This window comes from Ranitomeya variabilis, chromosome 1 (assembly GCF_051348905.1).
Source record: "Ranitomeya variabilis isolate aRanVar5 chromosome 1, aRanVar5.hap1, whole genome shotgun sequence".
In the NCBI taxonomy this organism is placed as follows: Eukaryota; Metazoa; Chordata; class Amphibia; order Anura; family Dendrobatidae; genus Ranitomeya; species Ranitomeya variabilis.
The window spans coordinates 872,877,623-872,897,443 of record NC_135232.1 but is presented as its reverse complement, the minus strand read 5'-3'; the positions used below and the strand labels follow the sequence as shown (position 1 = coordinate 872,897,443).

Genomic DNA, 19,821 nt, shown 5'->3' with positions numbered 1-19,821 from the left:
ATTTACCTAAAACTTGATGATTTTGCAAAAGAAGGTTTCACAGTGTGTCGACATGTCTTCCGGTGACGCGTCAGCCTTGTTTCCTCTTAGTGTGAAGTATGGTTAATCTCTTGGCAGACTTCACTTTGTCAGCTGCCTTGAAATCAAGTAATGTGGATGTATCAACAATAGCTGTCCGCATGTTACAAACTGCAGGTTCGTAACTCCAATTTTTTTTTTTTTTTTTAACCAGGTGGTTCCATGACAATCTGTCCCGACATGCAGCAGAAGCACTTTTGCTTACAAATGGCCAGGATGGGAGTTATCTCCTGAGGAACAGTGACTCAAAGGAAAATGTCTACTCATTGTCAGTGAGGTAGGTACAGTGACTGAGTGCAGGTCGATATGGATGTATATCTTCACAAAATGACGCACATAGGTGTACTACGTGGAGTACATACAGTACAGTAAATTTAAAGGGATATTCCCATGTCCAAGATCCTATCACAATTCGTAGTAGGTGTAATAATCATCATATTCGCAAATACCTCCAATTAGAAATGTAATCTAGTCCTTCTGATTCGCTATGTTGCTTAGCTTATGTGCAGGGCATTGCAGTAGCTTAGGTATCTATGGTTACGATCAATAACCGCTGTCACTATGAGTGGTCGTAACCATAGATACCTAAGCTACAGCAATGCCCTGCACATGGGGCAAGTATGTGATTAATCAGGGATTATTTTACCCAAACCTGTACCCTGCTTGTTCATTATAACTAGTAGCCTCAACATGGAAGGATAAAGCTGAAAAGACAAGCATGACATGGCTGCAAAGACCGGGCAATACAGGTGGTTTCCAGGTTCTCCTGGAGCCTTCTAAGGCTATGTTCACACATTGCATTTTTTTTCTGCAGGCACAACCTGCTCTCTTTGCAGCAATGAAGCTGCTTACAAAAAAAAAACATGTTATGCTGCATTTTTGCTGCTTTTTTTGGTGCGTTTTTGCTGTTTTTCTACGGATTGTATGTCTCATTTGCGTACAGTACATGTGTAGTAATGTTAGATTTATTCATGAAAAACACAGCAAACAGAAAAAAATACATGGTTGCAGCAGTTTTTTCACTTTCTCATTGCTTTCTATAGTGAAAAAAAACACTGAAAGAAGTGACATTTTCCAATTCATAGTAAGCATAATACCCATGCCCATAATCCCACCCAGGGAATAGGCAACACTTCATATATAACTACAACATAACTGTCCCGTAGCAAATAAAGCTGCCGTCAAAAGAAGTGCCACATATATAAAATCAATATGAGTCTTTTTTAGAAATATAAAATACACAATACATATAGCCACAAACAAACATAGAGTAAGGTGCCTCAAACAAACTACATACAAGTAAAGTCAGCTAGAGCAGACTGGGGGCCAGGAAGAAGCACAAGCGAAACGCGTGTCGGGGCTATCAGGATCAGCGTGGCAAGGGGCAGAGCACTTCTTTTAGAGCGGCAGTGTCACAGGTAATATGGACAAAAGGTGTGGGGTACTTGCTAGCTTATTCTTTAACATTCACTATTGGTGCATCTCTTGGTAAGTTTGAGCCAGTAGATGTAATGATGTGGGTGGCATGTTGGGCTCACTTGAATTTGTAAAGATTGCATGTAATTATATGCACTGTCCACAGCATGCTTGGGTTAAATTTTCAAACTCCTGCTATTGCTTGTCCGTAAAGCAGTAAATTGTATGTATTGAAGGGCTTTTTTGGCAAGGAGTTCTCATTTCATGTGCAATACTTATAGTAATCATTACCTGTGTATTTACTAGCTGTCCAGCTCTAGGTGACTTTACTAGTATGTAGTTTGTTTGAGGCACCTTACTCTGTTTGTTTGTGGCTATATGTATTGTGTATTTTATATTTCTAATAAAGACTCATATTGATTTTATATATGTGGCACTTCTTTTGACGGCAGATTTATTTGCTACGGGACGGTTATGTTGTAATTTTCCAATTCAGTCAGGAAAAAAAATCTGTGCACGAGATTTCTGAAATCTGCACCATAGATAAAAGCGGATACTTTCTTGCGGAGTAATTTGTTGGCTACCATTGATTAGTGGGACTTCTCATTATGGACCATATATTCTGCTGTCAGCCACCTTCTTAGATGCAATCTGTGTCACCGACAAACATGTCCTGGAATGTTGACGATGCCACTGACCACTAGGACCAGACACAGAATTATAATGGGACAACCTCTAGGCAGATAAATCTGCTAAAAACAACCTGGTTAGCTACAAGGTTCCTTGTATCTGGTTTATACGTGAAGGTATTTGTTGCTGTTTTACCTGGACTATTTTTTATCACTTTTGGATCGCTGCCCGCCCGGACCTATATCTGTTTTATGGTACTGCATCATTGCCAACTGTGAACTCAAACTGAGCTTATCGATTCTAGGATCTCATTTTAGAAGCACCATCTATTAGCCATCAGTAGTTGCTGTTAGAATCTACCTTATTTTCAGTTACCTACTAGTGATGATCGAACGTGTTTGTATAACGTGTTATCCGAGCACGCTCTGGTGTTATCCGAGCTTCTGGGCATGCTTGTATATTATGCTCAACTCCTTGCAGCTACATAATTGGTGGCTGTTAGACAGCTGCTACGCATGTGGGGATTCGCTAACAAGGCAATCCCCACATGTGGTGAGGCTGTCTAACAGCCACAAATCATGCAGTTGTAGAGACTCAAACATAATATACAAGCATGCCCAGAAGCTCGGATAACACCAGAGCATGCTCGGATAACACGTTATGAGGCCATGTTCACTCATCACTATTACCTACAGTATATTTTACTTGGAAAAGCATTTCTGAGAAGCAAGCAGGGGCGTAACTACCGCGGTCGCAGGGGTCGCAATTGCGACGGGGCCCGCAGTGCTTAGGGGCCCACCCAGTCCAGCAGACGGGGCGGGCCCCTAAGAACTCTGAGCTACAAAATGGGCCGCCGGCCCTTTAAATAAATCTTCTTTACAGGCCCTGGTGCGCGTGCACTCTCTCAGTGCATGCGCGATCACGGGTGGGACTGTACTTGTCCCGCAGCAGAGCCCCTCCACCGCAGAGAGCCGCACACCACAACTATGGCTGCAGCTGCTCTGTGCGCACAGGACCTGTGATGAGGTCACAGGAGGGGAGGAGTTGGAGTCACATGATCAAGGGCTTCCGTGTAGTGCAGGACAGTATTGCAGTGCTGGTTGTCATCGTGCTGGAGGAGGGTAAGCTTTTGTGTGAGGTCAGGAGGGGTTTGTGTGGATGTTACAGAGCAGTGTGTGTATGAGGTGTACAGAGCGGAGCCGGGTGTGTATGAGGTGAGCGGAGCCGGGTGTGTACGAGGTGTATTGAGCGGAGCCGGGTGTGTACGAGGTGTATTGAGCGGAGCCGGGTGTGTACGAGGTGTATTGAGCGGAGCCGGGTGTGTACGAAGTGTATTGAGCGGAGCCGGGTGTGTACGAGGTGTACGGAGCGGAGCCGTGTGTGCGAGGTGTACGGAGCGGAGCCGTGTGTGTGCGAGGTGTACGGAGCGGAGCCGCACGTGCAAGGTGTACGGAGCTCAGCCTCGTGTGTAGGAGTAACTATGTGTGGCCATTATACTGTAGGTAATATCATGTGTGGCCATTGTACAGTATAGAGCACTATGTGTGGCCATTGTACAGTATAGAGCACTATGTGTGGCCATTGTACAGTATGGAGCGCTATGTGTGGCCATTGTACAGTATGGAGCGTCGTGTGGCCATTGTACAGTATGGAGCGCCATGTGTGGCCATTGTACAGTATGGAGCGCCATGTGTGGCCATTGTACAGTATGGAGCGCCATGTGTGGCCATTGTACAGTATGGAGCGCCATGTGTGGCCATTGTACAGTATGGAGCGCCATGTGTGGCCATTGTACAGTATGGAGCGCCATGTGTGGCCATTGTACAGTATGGAGCGCCATGTGTGGCCATTGTACAGTATGGAGCGCCATGTGTGGCCATTGTACAGTATGGAGCGCCATGTGTGGCCATTGTACAGTATGGAGCGCCATGTGTGGCCATTGTACAGTGTGGAGCGCCATGTGTGGCCATTGTACAGTATGGAGCGCCATGTGTGGCCATTGTACAGTGTGGAGCGCCATGTGTGGCCACTGTACAGTGTGGAGCACTGTGTGGCCATTATACAGTATGGAGCATCATGTGTGGCCATTGTACAGTATGGAGCGCCATGTGGGGCCATTGTACAGTATGGAGCGCTATGTGTGGCCATTGTACAGTGTGGAGCACTGTGTGGCCATTATACAGTATGGAGCATCATGTGTGGCCTTTATACAGTATGGAGCACCATGTGGGGCCATTATACAGTATGGAGCATCATGTGTTTGTCCATATTTTTTTGTTTATAATTATTGTTTATGGAACAGTGTGATCAGCAGTGCTAAATGGCTGTGGTTGGGACGTGGATTTGGGTGTGACTAGTTGTGAAATGGGTGTGGTCAGAGGCGTGGCCTAAAATTTGCCACGACCCGCTGCACGCGCCGCAAACTTTGTCCCTCTTTCTTTTCTTCAAAAGTTGGGAGGTATGGAGCACACATGTCATGTACTCTGCGGGCAGGAGCTTAGAGGTGTGGGACCCATGCACCAATTTATGGGATGCAGATTTCCGGCTGGGTGCAGCCATCCCATAATGATCCCCCATAGCCACAGAGCAAATATTATAGCCATATGCATAGTGGAGCAGAGTCTGGCTAGCTGCAGACATCCCATAATGATCCCACATAGCCACATAACACATATTATAGCCATACACATACCCAGCCCACGACTAATTCTGTAATGGTGCATGTATTACTAACGCAGATGATGTTTGTGTGTCGCCATTTCTAATTCACCTATATATTTTGGTATGGGGGGGCCCCATTTGAAAGTTCACATCGGGGCCCATAACTTTGTAGTTACGCCACTGGAAGCAAGGCTGGGAGCAAGGAGCCTAGTCACCAAGGCTGGTCACCACCAGCTTCTCCCAGCTACACTGACAGGTCTCTCTCTATACATGAGTAAGGAGAGACCTGCCAATCATACAGAGCTGGGCAGGGAGAAGTCACTAGATATTTCCAATGAGGGAGCCTGTTCTAGATTTCTGATGCCCACGGTTTTAGTGGCATGAATCACCAGGCAGGTTCCTTATTAGACTACGTGCCACTTTTTGGCTACAGTATATGACACTACTAGTAATGTGGAAAAACATAACCCTACCCAAAAATATACACGACATGTTGCTGCTGGTTCATAGTGCAATTCACTGAAAATAAATCGGGGTCATACTGTATAAAGTACCAGTCACACATGTGTAGTGCCCCATGCCGATTTACCGCATATTACATACAGACTTATTATTATTTATTGCTATAGCGCCATTTATTCCATGGCGCTTTACATGTAAGGAGGGGTATACATAATAAAAACAAGTACAATAATCTTAAACAATACAAGTCATAACTGGTACAGGAGGAGAGAGGACCCTGCCCGCGAAGGCTCACAATCTACAAGGGATGGGTGAGAATACAGTAGGTGAGGATAGAGCTGGTCATGCAGCGGTTTGGTCGATCAGTGGTTACTGCAGGTTGTAGGCTTGTCGGAAGAGGTGGGTCTTCAGGCTCTTTTTGAAGGTTTCGATGGTAGGCGAGAGTCTGATGTGTTGTGGTAGAGGGTTCCAGAGTATGGGTGATACGCGAGAGAAATCTTGTATACGATTGTGGGAAGAGGAGATAAGAGAGGAGTAGAGAAGGAGATCTTGTGAGGATCGGAGGTTCCGTGTAGGTAAGTACCGGGAGACGAGGTCACAGATGTATGGAGGAGACAGGTTGTGGATGGCTTTGTACGTCATGGTTAGGGTTTTGTACTGGAGTCTCTGGGCAATGGGGAGCCAGTGAAGGGATTGACAGAGGGGAGAGGCCGGGGAATAGCGGGGGGGGACAGGTGGATTAGTCGTGTAGCAGAGTTTAGAATAGATTGGAGGGGTGCGAGAGTGTTAGAGGGGAGGCCACAGAGCAGGAGGTTGCAGTAGTCAAGGCGAGAGATGATGAGGGCATGGACTAGGGTTTTTGCAGATTCTTGGTTGAGGAATGTATGGATTCGTGAAATATTTTTCAGTTGAAGTCAGCAGGAAGTGGAAAGGGCTTGGATATGTGGTTTGAAGGAGAGATCAGCGTCAAGGATTACCCCGAGGCAGCGAGCTTGTGGGACTAGGGAGAGTGGGCAGCCATTTACTGTAATGGATAGGTTCGTTGGGGGAGTCGTGTGAGATGGGGGAAAGATGATGAATTCTGTTTTGTCCATGTTAAGTTTCAGAAATCTAGCAGAGAAGAAGGATGAAATAGCGGATAGACATTGAGGGATTCTGGTTAGTAGGGAGGTGATATCTGGTCCATAGATGTAGATCTGTGTGTCGTCAGTATAGAGGTGATACTGAAAGCCATGAGATTCTATGAGCTGTCCCAGGCCACAGGTGTAAATGGAAAAGAGCCCTAGGACTGAACCTTGTGGGACTCCGACAGATAGGGGGCGAGGTGAGGAGGTGGTGTGGGAGTGGGAGACGCTGAATGTCCGGTCTGTTAGGTATGATGGGATCCAGGATAGGGCCAAGTCTGTGATGCCAAGGGATGAGAGGGTCTGTAATAATAGGGAATGGTCCACTGTGTCAAAGGCAGCCGACAGGTCGAGGAGGACAGAGTAGTGTCGCTTGCTCTTGGCGGTTAAGAGGACCTTAGTTAGGGCACTTTCAGTGGAATGGTGTGACCGGAAGCCAGATTGTAAACGGTCAAAGAGGGAGCAAGAAGAGAGATGGGAGGACAGTTCAAGGTAGACGTGTTGTTCCAGTAGTTTGGAGGCATAGGAGAGAAGTGATATAGGGCGATAGCTAGACACAGAGGATGGGTTAAGAGAAGGCTTTTTGAGGATAGGTGTGATGGAGGCATGTTTAAAGCTTGAGGGGAAAACACCAGTTGTTAGTGATAGGTTGAAGAGATGGGTTAGGGTTGGGATGAAGACACTGGTGAGGTGTGGAATGGGAGCGGGTCAAGTGCAAAGGTGGTGAGATGCGATCTTGAGAGTAGAGTGGAGAGTTGATCTTCTGTAATGGTGGAGAAGTTGGTTTTGGAGGTGGAGGGCTGGGAAGTTGGGAGGAAGGGCTCTGGGGGTTGTTGACCAAAACTGTCTCTGATGTTATCAATCTTCTTCTTGAAAAATGAGGCAAAGTCTTCAGCTGAGATAAGTGGAGAGGGAGGAGGTGCTGGGGGACGGAGGAGAGAATTGAAGGTGTTGAATAACTGTTTAGGGTTGTGAGACAGGGAGGATATGAAAGATGAGAAGTAGGCTTGTTTAGCTGTGGCGAGTGTGGTCTTGAAAGTAGTGAGAGACTGTTTGAATGCGATGAAGTGTTCGTTGGAGTGGGATCATTTTCATCTGCGCTCAGCAGCCCTGGAAGCTCGCTTCAGTTCTTTGGTCAGACTTGCAGCCTAATGGTGACACGAGCGTGGTGTACTACACGGATCGATGAAAATGGCTTACTACTAGGCATCCACCCCATCCCCAAAAATGATAAATGTGTGAATGGTTGTACATCAATATTTTGCACTTGTGCTACATCCACCTTTCATCATGAGGGTCTACTGCATCCTGCAGTACATTAGTATGTATCCAGGTATTGGGAGGCATGGCTGGTTTTCTTTTGTGTTGTTTTTATTTTTTGCTAGGGTTAAGTAATATGGCATTAATAGATCCTTCTGCTACAGTGTAATGTTCTGTTAGCTGCATCATCACCAAGATTTATTTACACTCGTATTGGTTTAGACATACTTGAGAGGTTTATGTTTTGTAACCATAGACTGTGGAAATTGGGTAACAGCGAGACTTGTCTGACCCAAAGGATATAGAAAGGATATAGTCGGAGCCGACTAATGACACTCAGAACAGACACACTGATAAAACAGTAATTCATATATTCATATTTCTATGGAAAAGAGAGAGAGGAAGTATATAATTGTACTTTTATTACTTTAATTGATGGCAGGCTTCTTCAAGAGAAATGATTCATATTTTATTGTGCTGTCACCAAATTGATAGTAGCACCATACGTATGAGGTGTGTGTATGTGTGTGTGTATGTGTGTGTATATATATATATATATATATATATATATATATATATATATATATATATATATATATATATATATATATATATATATATATATATATATATATATATATATATATATATACACACACACACTCACTGGCCACTTTATTAGGTACACCTGTCCAACTTCTTGTTAACACTTAATTTCTAATCAGCCAATCACATGGCGGCAACTCAGTGCATTTAGGCATGTAGACATGGTCAAGACAATCTCCTGCAGTTCAAACCGAGCATCAGTATGGGGAAGAAAGGTGATTTGAGTGCCTTTGAACGTGGCATGGTTGTTGGTGCCAGAAGGGCTGGTCTGAGTATTTCAGAAACTGCTGATCTACTGGGATTTTCACGCACAACCATCTCTAGGGTTTACAGAGAATGGCCCGAAAAAGAAAAAAAATCCAGTGAGCGGCAGTTCTGTGGGCGGAAATGCCTTGTTGATGCCAGAGGTCAGAGGAGAATGGGCAGACTGGTTCGAGCTGATAGAAAGGCAACAGTGACTCAAATCGCCACCCGTTACAACCAAGGTAGGCCTAAGAGCATCTCTGAACGCACAGTGCGTCGAACTTTGAGGCAGATGGGCTACAGCAGCAGAAGACCACAACGGGTACCACTCCTTTCAGCTAAGAACAGGAAACTGAGGCTACAATTTGCACAAGCTCATCGAAATTGGACAGTAGAAGATTGGAAAAACGTTGCTTGGTCTGATGAGTCTCGATTTCTGCTGCGACATTCGGATGGTAGGGTCAGAATTTGGCGTAAACAACATGAAAGCATGGATCCATCCTGCCTTGTATGGAGCATCTTTGGGATGTGCAGCCGACAAATCTGCGGCAACTGTGTGATGCCATCATATCAATATGGACCAAAATCTCTGAGGAATGCTTCCAGCACCTTGTTGAATCTATGTGCAGCGCCCCAGAGTCCTGGTCGTTGCAGTACTGTGGCTCTGCCACTAAGGGGAGCCATGGTACGTTCGATGGCACTGAAGGAGTTCCTCCAATCAGGTATCACAGACACCAATATGTTTCACAGCAGGGCCTCCGGGGGGAGCTAAGGGTGCTATTCATTAGGCCACTCCCCACCATAGTGGATAAACTGGGGGTCAGGCAGGAAGTTAGAGAGAACGCTGACGGGATTGAACAGAGCAACACCCTGTGGCAGAGGGTGTTGTGAAGGGAGAGACTGTAGGGTCTCTGCCAGGGGTGGGATCCTGGCAGAGGCTTGGCATTGAGAGAACGTAACGGGACCGTGCCTGCTCAGCTTAGCGGCGGTGCCCAAGAAAGGACTAGAAGCGAGGCAGATTGTGCTGAGTGAGAAACGAGATCAAGCAGAAGGAGAATACCAGCAGGGGTTTTGTTGAAAGAGGCAGCACCCTGCTGAGGCGCAATACCGGTGGCCGGAACGCCGAGGGAGTGGATTAGAATACAGCTTCAAGCCATACTCCAAACAGCGGCAGGACAGTCGGTCTCAGGCGGGCTGTCTACCACATATCACCTATGAAGTCTTGGGGGGCAATTGCGGGAGAGGGGCGTCTCTAGGGTCCCGGAAGAACTCCAGGCCTACCTGACAAACGGGTGCCATTCCAACCTGAATACAGGGAGGGGTGGATTACAGAGGAACATCAAATCGAGTTGTGAGGGAACTTAAGAAACAGACACAACCGTTGTGGGGTCACTTTCCGTGAGCACGGCAGGGAAGGACTACAACACATAGCGCTAGAAGGAAGGCACAGATTTCCACCTGAGAGGAGGACTCTGGAGGTGCCATTGGACCGGCTGGACTTGCGTAGCCTGGTGAACCGTGTTCTGGACTGAGGACTCGGAGATCTCCAGTAAAGAGGTAAAGAGACTGCAACCTGGTGTCCTTGTTATTTACTGCGACCTGCACCCCACAACTGCACCGCTACATCGCTATCATTACTATCAACACCCACACCTTGCATTCTACTGTGCGCCCCACGGCAGGGTCACGGACCGGGGCCTAGCCGCCGTGACAACCCCAGAAACAGAGACTCAGAGGCCCGGTACCGGGTACCCCTCGGCCCTGCGGCGGTGGAGGGGGCGCTACACATGCCACGAAGAATTGAGGCAGTTCTGAAGGCAAAAGGGGTCCAACCCGTTACTAGCATGGTGTACCTAATAAAGTGGCCGGTGAGTGTATATATATATATATATTAAATACAGACAATACACTGTTATTTTCTATAAAATAGGCCTCAATGTTTATTAAATGGTTACCTGAATTAAAATTTAATAAGAACCATGTATGTTTAATAACTTCTAACACAATCGGCAACCACCATAAGTTTATTAATAGGTAAATATCACATGTGATCACCAGCTATTACTTATGTCACATGAGCGCTGCAGCCCATCAGTGGCTGCTGATGGCTTGCAGCCTTTTCAGTTTGGGATAGACTGCAGCGTTCACTTAACATAAACGATATCATACAATCATTGGGAGAAATAATCCTAGTGGAAGATCTGGTCTAGGGTCTAAAGGCCCCGTCTCACATAGCGAGATCGCTAGCGAGATCGCTGCTGAGTCACTAGTTTTGTGACGCAACAGCGACCTCAGTAGCGATCTCGCTATGTGTGACACGTACCAGCGATCAGGCCCCTGCTGTGAGATCGCTGGTCGTGTCGGAATGGCCTGGACCTTTTTTTGGTCGTTGAGGTCCCGCTGACATCGCTGAATCGGTGTGTGTGACACCGATCCAGCGATGTCTTCACTGGTAACCAGGGTAAACATCGGGTTACTAAGCGCAGGGCCGCGCTTAGTAACCCGATGTTTACCCTGGTTACCCGGGTGCTGCAGGGGGACTTCGGCATCGTTGAAAACAGTTTCAACGATGCCAAAGTCGTTCCCCTGATCGTTGGTCGCTGGAGAGAGCTGTCTGTGTGACAGCTCCCCAGCAACCACACAGCGACTTACCAACGATCACGGCCAGGTCGTATCGCTGGTCGTGATCGTTGGTAAATCGCTATGTGAGACGGGGCCTTAAGAATGCTTCTTTATTTTACTAGGCACTGTAGAAATTCCAGATAATCTAGGGTTAAATACTAGCTCTGCAGGCTTTGATTAGTGTACCTGGCTGACCCTGCATATAAACAAGCTTAGGTGTTCATCGGAGTCCCTCAGCTCAGGTAAGCTGACCAGACTGGATGTGTCTTAAAGCTGAAAAGAGAGACAAGTCAGAATCCCTCTTTGAGAAGAGTCTGCACAGGCTGTGTGCAGAAAACCACCGGTATCAGTGGTTGCAATGGACAATAGCGGTTTTGTTTGACCAAGCTGGGGCTAGCTCAGCTATGTATGAGTAGCCAGGGTCTCTCTGTTTAGTTATCTAGGGATTTATGTTTATGAGTTTTAGTGCTGTGCAACCTGTGGAAAGCAATTGTAACTGCATTTCCTGTGTGAACTGTACTTAAGAACTAATGCCTACCAGAGAGAGTGAAACCCTACAGCACATTAAGAACATTGAAAATGTGTTATACCATAAATTGCAAAATAAAGTACATGTAGCATTATAAAACAGCCCCAATGTCACAAATCATTAAGGGATTTGTGGCAGCTCTATCTCTTGATGGAAATTGTCTTTTAGGCTGATCAGCTGATGTTTGTAACCACTCCCACCTTCTTTTAAATAGTCACTTGACTGATCTTCGGTTATAGAATTTATGTTCTATGCAGACCAGGCTGTGATGGTGGTGTTGCTGTTGTGGGAGTTCAGCTATCCTGGTGTCGTTTACTCTGCTGCTGTGGAGCTTAGCAGCAGAGCCTAAGGCCTCTTTCACACTTGCGTCGGTACGGGTCTGTCGCTATGCGTCGGGTCGACGTACCGACACACGTTGTGAAATTTGTGCAAGACGCAGGCAGCGGACGCAGTTTTTCAACGCATCCGCTGCCCATTCTGAAGTCCGGGGAGGAGGGAGCGGAGTTTCGGCTGCGCATGCGCAGTAGAAAATGGTAGACGCGAAGGACAAAAAAAGTTCACTAGAACGTTTTTTTCATGCCGACGGTCTGCCAAAACACGACGGATCCGTTGCACGACGGATGCGACGTGTGGCCATCCGTCGTGATCTGTCGCTAACACAAGTCTATGGGCAAAAAACGGATCCTGCGGGCACATTTGCAGGATCCGTTTTTTGACCAAAACGACGGATTGCAACGGATTGCAAAAAACGCAAGTGTGAAAGTAGCCTAAGCAGGGTAGTTTTCTTTTTGTCTTTCCCATTTGTCTCTTCCTTTGTGTGTTACCATCTGCAGTGACAAGGCTAGCGTCCTTGCCAGCCATTGCACTAGCTAGAGTACATGTAGTACATAGAGGTGACAGAGACTAGGCACGTGACCGCAGCGGTGGGAAGGACCCGCACAGGGCATTAGGGAAGCTTATGAACAGGCACAGTTTGGTGTCAGGATGTGTCCCACCCCCCACTCCCTACCGTTAGTGCCTTCCTTTCCTTTTTCCATCCTGTCTTAGTTATATGCTGTGCGGTCCACCGGACTTAACTGTGTCCAAGCGTTTGTATTTAGGAGACCTTTTTGGCTAAGTAAATACATAGTTTAAAAATTGTAAAGCAGATGCATTTTCAAAACTATTTTTAGTATAGTGTTCAAAGGGGCTTTTATGCTTCACAAATAAATATTTATCCAAGTGAAGTCTCCCACAATAGTAAGATGCCCGTACAGTCACCACCAACAAAGAGTATTATGCCCCAACAGTCAACTCCACACAGTATGATTTGATCATCCCACTTGGTAAGATTCCCAAATAGTATGATGCCGCACAGCCCACCACACAGTATGTTGGCCACACACAATATAATGTCCCCCCGCAACTCTCCAAATAGTATGATGCCCCACATTTCCCCCCAACCACAGTATGATGACCCCACAATCCCACACACAGTAAGATGACCCTACACAAAGAATGAACCCCTCACAGTACACCCCCACACATTACAATGCCTCTACAAAGCTTGATGATCCCCACACAATATAGTGTGATATCCTTACAGCCTCCAACACGCAGTATGAAGCCCCCACACATAGTATGAATCCGCCAGTGTCCACACAAGCATCCCACTTGCCTATGGTCCTGTTCCTCAAGTATCTTCTGCCAGTCACATGATGTGAGAATTTCATGTGACTTGAAAGGCTTTACATGACAACGGGTATCCGTGATTCCTGCGAGCTCTAATGTAAAAACTTTTACCTTACCTTACGACACCCCCGGGATAACCACCTCCCCCTTTTCTTGCAGCCAAAGACCACCCCCTATTAAAACATATGACAAATAGGTTGGATTAATTGGCCACAGCAGCCGTTTATTAACATTTAACATACAAAATAATATAACAATAAACCCTGGAAGTGGATGATCCTCGAAGCCCGAAATCTGTATTAAACATTTTTGCCAACCGTCCCACCTATTTTGGCCTTATATCCGCCTTACCCCCAGCCGCTATGCACCAGCTCGGAGGCAAACTCCACCCGCCAGGCCAAGACCGCACACCTGTTTGTGGGTCCCCTAATAATCCCCTCCACGGGATTATCGATACCACTTTTACGATTTCAAATCACCCCGGGGAGTCCAGAACCTATTGAGATCCCCCCCCATCAATCCGCCATTTTCCACCTCCACCAACTTCGAGGACCACCACCCCCTGCCATGCTGCCGCGTCATAATATCCTCCATATGAAAACAAAAAAAAAACGTACATAAGTACATTCATAATGTTAAGAAACCTAGCTCTAATTTCGTAATAACAATCACCGAATCTAACTTTAAAACCGTAACTACAAAGGGAGGGTGGGTGGGAGCTTCTCTTCACTGGCTGGTGAGTACCCAAATGGTTGCCCCCCTCACGTGGCCACTGCCTTTTATAAGGTCCCTCCCCCTTGCCCTGTGTCCGAACCCACCTTCCTCTTCAAATTCAAAAAACTCCGTCCCTCCCCTCAGCTACTGTTAACCCTATGGCCCCCCAACCTTCCTAATGAGCTCCCTATTGTCCCACGTCACCCTGTCATGGCGGCCTCCCCTGAGGGCCAGAGGCCCAGTACGGCCTTTCTTGACAACGGGTATCCGTGATTCCTGCGAGCTCTAATGTAAAAACTTTTACCTTACCTTACGACACCCCCGGGATAACCACCTCCCCCTTTTCTTGCGGCCAAAGACCACCCCCTATTAAAACACATGACAAATAGGTTGGATTAATTGGCCGCAGCAGCCGTTTATTAACATTTAACATACAAAATAATATAACAATAAACCCTGGAAGTGGATGATCCTCGAAGCCCGAAATCTGTATTAAACATTTTTGCCAACCGTCCCACCTATTTTGGCCTTATGTCCGCCTTACCCCCAGCCGCTATGCACCAGCTCGGAGGCAAACTCCACCCGCCAGGCCAAGACCGCACACCTGTTTTTGGGTCCCCTAATAATCCCCTCCACGGGATTATCGATACCACTTTTACGATTTCAAATCACCCCGGGGAGTCCAGGACCTATTGAGATCCCCCCCCCATCAATCCGCCATTTTCCACCTCCACCAACTTCGAGGACCACCACCCCCTGCCACAAACATAAATGCACTAACCCCTTAGCCATTTATGTCCCTCCACACCTTCAAAGCTGTTTCGATGCCCTCCTGGATCGCCAAACACCACATATCGGTACCCACTGCATTCAAATGCACCCCATCCAACCTCCAATAACCTCCAGTGCCGGATTCTAGATTTATGTGCCGCACCACTACCGCTCCGTTCCTTGCCGTGAACCGCGAAACAGCTTTGTTCACCTTGATCCTCGCCTTGTTTACCGCCTCTGGTGATCTAGCTCCCCGCCAAACCTTCCGCGGGACGATGTCCGACCAGACCACCAAGACCCTTGGAAACATTGCCCACAACCTCAACATGTCGAACTTAATGTCCTTTATAAGTTTCCTGCACGGCCTCTTCCCCAAGTCATTACCCCCCAGGTGAATAACTACAATCTGTGGGACCTGATCCCAACGCACGAAACGATGAAACTCAGGCAAAAATTGACTCCAAGTCATCCCCCTTTTTCCGATCCATCTCAGCGACGCGACGTCCCGTGAAAACCCCAATTGCCGGCCATCTGGACGAACAGTTGCCCGCTCTGCCGCCCAGAACACAAATGAGTGTCCCATTATCCACACCAGCAATTTTCCGTGCTCTGTAAGAGAATAAACAATAACACCGATCAAGACGAGAAAATTCTACCGAATGCATGCCCCCACGAAATTAGACCAGATCCGGGCGAACATAAGACCGGAATCTTTCTGATTCCCACCGCCCAATTCTTTTAACCACTTCCTCCCCCAATCCACTCCTGGCTGCTTCCGTTGCAGCCCCTATCCGAAATGAATGGCCACTGTATTTTTTGGGCGAAATTCCCCCGGACACCAAACACTTCCGAAACACTGAAACAAATTGGAAGCGCGACAAGAAAGAACCGTCTGCATGAACCAACAGTGGATCGGATAATACACTCCCCCTTCTCATCAATTTATCCACACAGGTTACCGGGCACAATGAACAATTTGGAACTTGAAATAACACTAATTTGCAACCTTTTCCAGACACGTCCGTTTTTGATGACCTAATAAACACCACCACCTTGTCAAACGTAACATCCACGTCCTCTCTCCGTAGACCCCCTCCCTTATATCTTGAAGGGCTAACCAGCTTCCCCAAGCAAAATGCTCCAAAAAACGCCAATGAAAAGGCCGCTTGAAATAAAATTACCTCCCAATCCGAAAAACAAACAACCCGTAACTGCCTTCCAATTGTCAACAGCACCTCAAAGGAGACCGGTCGTCTGCCGTCGAACGACTTCTGCCCTTTTTTCAAGCCCTTTACCACTTGCATCACCATAAATGACTTTGTCTCATCCTGTAAACCTCTAGCCTTAAAACCGAACGCTAATCCAGCTAGAAACTTATTCACTTTAGACACCGACCAACCCGATTCCCACACATGACCAACTAGCAACAACAATCTACCCTCGTCGTCCATACTGGACCCGTAAGACACCTTCCAATCCTCCCATGTCCTCCAGGCCTGCTCATACTGCAGCCAAGACCTGTCTGACAGCGATCTAGCAAATAGATCCCTCACGGCCCTAAAGGCAGGTTCCACAGCTCCGCTGGACACTCCCGGCATGCTGAGTCGAAGTAAGGCCTCGGCCCCTGAAATTGATCCCACTGTGAATGGAAAAGGACATCATCAGCATTAGTAGGCCCGGTTGACTTATAATCCGCTACAATCCACAAATTAAGCCTTAGGCCCAAGAAGACCAGGTGCTGCAGTACCCTAACGACTTCTGAAGACGCCGCAGATAACGTATTGATGGCTTCCACGACATTCGCATGTTCGCAAGAAAAACAGATCTTTTTATTCTTCACTGTCTCGCCCCACACTGACAACGCCACCACTCGAGGAAACAACTGTAGTAGCACCCGATTTTGCAACAAACCTTGTTCACGCCAATTGAGTGGCCACTCCGCCACCACCGTCTGACCGCGATACTGCAGATTGAAACCACGCTTTTCAATCACGGTGATGTAAAAACCTAGATCTACCGCATTTTCAACTGACTGAATCCAAATGGATTTGCCATTGTATTCCTCCAAGAAAAGAGCCCACACCTTCAAATCCTGTTTCAACTCCTTAGTCAATCTGATAAAATGCAGGGGGGACTTTACTCCCACCGTCGCCAAGGACAAACGCCGACAAAATGCGCGGCCCATTGGCATAATTCTGCAAGCAAAGTTCAGCTTGCCCAACAAAGATTGCAAATCGTGCAACGTTATCTTGCGCCGTGTACTTGCCTTTCCAACTTCCTCCCGAAAAGCAACTAACTTGTCATCAGGCAATCTACATTCCATTGCCACGGAATCAATCTCTATGCCTAAGAAACTTAGTGACGTCACTGGCCCGACAGAGTTTTTTCAGCCGCCAATGGAACTGCGAAACCTTTTGCTACCCTCTCCATCGTGTGCAATAAAATCGAGCAAGACGCCGACTGTGGCGGGCCTACAAACAAGAAATCATCGAGGTAATGTAGACAAGAATTTAAACCAGATACATCTTTAACAACTCATTCCAAGAATGTACTAAACATTTCAAAATAGGCGCATGATAGTGAACAGCCCATGGGAAGACCACGATCAATGAAAAAACCTCCGTCCCAAAAACAACCTAACAGGTGCATACTCTCAGGGTGCACCGGTAACAGGCGAAACGCCGCCTCGATATCCGTTTTCGCCATCAAAGCTCCCCTACCACACAGCCGTATTAAATTCATTGCTACATCGAAAGACGTGTAAGAAACTGCACACAGTTGAGGATCAATGCCGTCGTTTACTGACAGACCTTTTGGGAAGGATAAATGATGAATGAGCCTAAATTTATTGGGCTCTTTCTTCGGGACCACTCCCAGCGGTGACACCCTCAAATTACTGATTGGAGCCGTTGGAAAAGGTCCGGCCATCCTACCCAGATCAATCTCTTTTTTTAATTTTTCAGATACAACGCTAGGAAATTGCAAAGCCGATTTTAGATTCTTTCTTGACAAACAAACATCCTGCTCGACAAACGGAATTTTAAAACTATAACCAAAACCTTCCCTTAGAAGTGCCGCTGCTGCTACATCGGGGTATCTATTTAGATACGCTTCCATCGCGTCCAGCCGCACCGGTGTCTCCCCTTTTTTCAACACCGTCTCCTCCTCTTGTTTTTCCCCCCCTGAAACACCTAGCCGCCCCGTGTGTGCCCCCACAACTTGAGCATTCATGTTTAAACTTACACTTGCTCCCAAACCTACATGCCCCTTCATTAAAGGAGAAACACAGTCCCTTCTGCATTGCGACCGAGTGTCCTGACTGTCCTGAACTCCCGGCGCCCCCTTGAAATGGCTGAGATCCCTGATTAGCTCTAACTGGTGCCGTAAGTCTCATCCATAACGCTATATCCTTATGTTGCCAACGCATGCCTGGTCGTACCGCTTTACGCTGCCTGAACTGCTCGTCGTACCTTAACCATCCTAAACCGCCATACACCCTGTAAGCCTCCCCAATTGCGTCCATATAACAAAAAAGTCCCGAACAATTTTCGGGCGCCTTCTCGCCTATCACACTCGCTAATATAGCAAACGCCTGCAACCAATTAGAAAATGTACGAGGGATCAGACGGTACCTCCTCCTCTCCTCGTCATCTTTTTTGGAATCATCTCTCCTTAACCTATCCAGATTAAATCTTTCCAATGGCAATAAAGAAAAAATATCAACATAATCCCCCTTCCAGATCTTTTCTTTCACCTCTTCCTTCAAATGTGACCCCAGCGTCCCCTCAAAACAAACGTATACCTCGGTCCTTACGGAATCATCCAAAAAAACGTACAGTCTCCTCATTTTCTTTATCTTTGTTAGCCCCTTCCCTACAGTCTCCCGCGTCGACTGACCCTGTCCCCCTTTCTGCCTCACTGCTGCCCCCCCCTGACGCAGCTGATACCGCTGTACCTTGGCCCCCATCCTGCGACACTACCTCAGACCTTGGTAACCCCCCTATCCCCGCTGGCCCCTCCGCGATTCCTAGCCACGCCGCCGCAGGTGACCCCCCCCACCTTGAGGGCCCCCGTACCAAATTCTAGCTAAATCTCTAAGGCCATGTAATATCAATCCCATCCCCCCGCTAGCCCCCCCCATAAATGACTCCCGTTCCCTACTGTCACTAGGAGCTACCGAGGGGTTAAAATTAGTAAAATGCTGGCTCTCACCTGGCTGCCTGGGCGCTGTGAACCCAGCAGCCGAAGGTCCTGATGAAGGCGTGCCGATCCCAGGCTGGTTCCATCCGCTGGTGGCTCCGCAGCTCCCGGGTCAACCTGCCTTACCGGCTGCCCACCGCCAGAAGCAGGCGAACCGGCAAGAATTGCAAGGCCCCTCGGAGCTGCCGCCGTGATCTGTAAGGCGCCGCCATCTTGGGGAGGTCCCCACAGCGCGCCGCCATCTTGGGGAAGTCCCGGGTGCTGGTGCGCAGGCGCCGGGCCCCATAATCCAGCGCCATCTTGCCGGAGTCCTTCTCCACGTGGTGCCGCACCTCCTGTAGCGGCGCCATCTTGCATGAAGTCCCGGGCGAGCGGCGACGCTGCAGCGATGCCGACCGAGGCAGCCGATCGCTGCCCGCTGCTCACCGGAGCCGCCCCCACTGCTCCCTGGGCTGAGGATCCTCGGCGCACCGCTCCATCTGGTGCGCTAGAAGACAGGCCGGCCTGCTGCCGGCCGCTAGGACGTCGCCGCCCAGGGGCCCGCCCCCTGGCTCCTCACGCTCCTCCACGCCGAGCGGGGCCAGCAGGGCCGCTGACACCCGCCGCTCCTGGTCCCGGATCCCGTCGTCTCTGTGCCACGGGGGGGGGGGGGAACCCGGCCCCTGTTGAAGGTCCCACCTGACAGGTGGATTCCTCCCAGCCTGAGGGCGGGGAGCAGGGGGGACGCGTCCACCGGCCCTGGCTGGAGGGTCCCTCGAGGGGCTCCGTATGCGGCGCCGGACCCGGGGGGTAGCCTCAGGACTAAGGCGCGCTGGAGGCCGGGACCTCCGCGGC

General features: G+C 48.2%; 1 protein-coding gene across 2 annotated transcripts in view; it reads left to right on the top strand.

Moving 5' to 3' along the window:
• DAPP1 (dual adaptor of phosphotyrosine and 3-phosphoinositides 1) overlaps window positions 1-19,821 on the top strand; it is a 114,687-nt gene that overhangs the window by 46,187 nt on the left and 48,679 nt on the right. For both annotated transcript variants that reach the window (XM_077277579.1, XM_077277585.1), the window contains one exon: window positions 233-355. In XM_077277579.1, coding sequence (XP_077133694.1) covers window positions 233-355 — 123 coding nt within the window. The remainder of the gene's footprint in view (window positions 1-232; window positions 356-19,821) is intronic.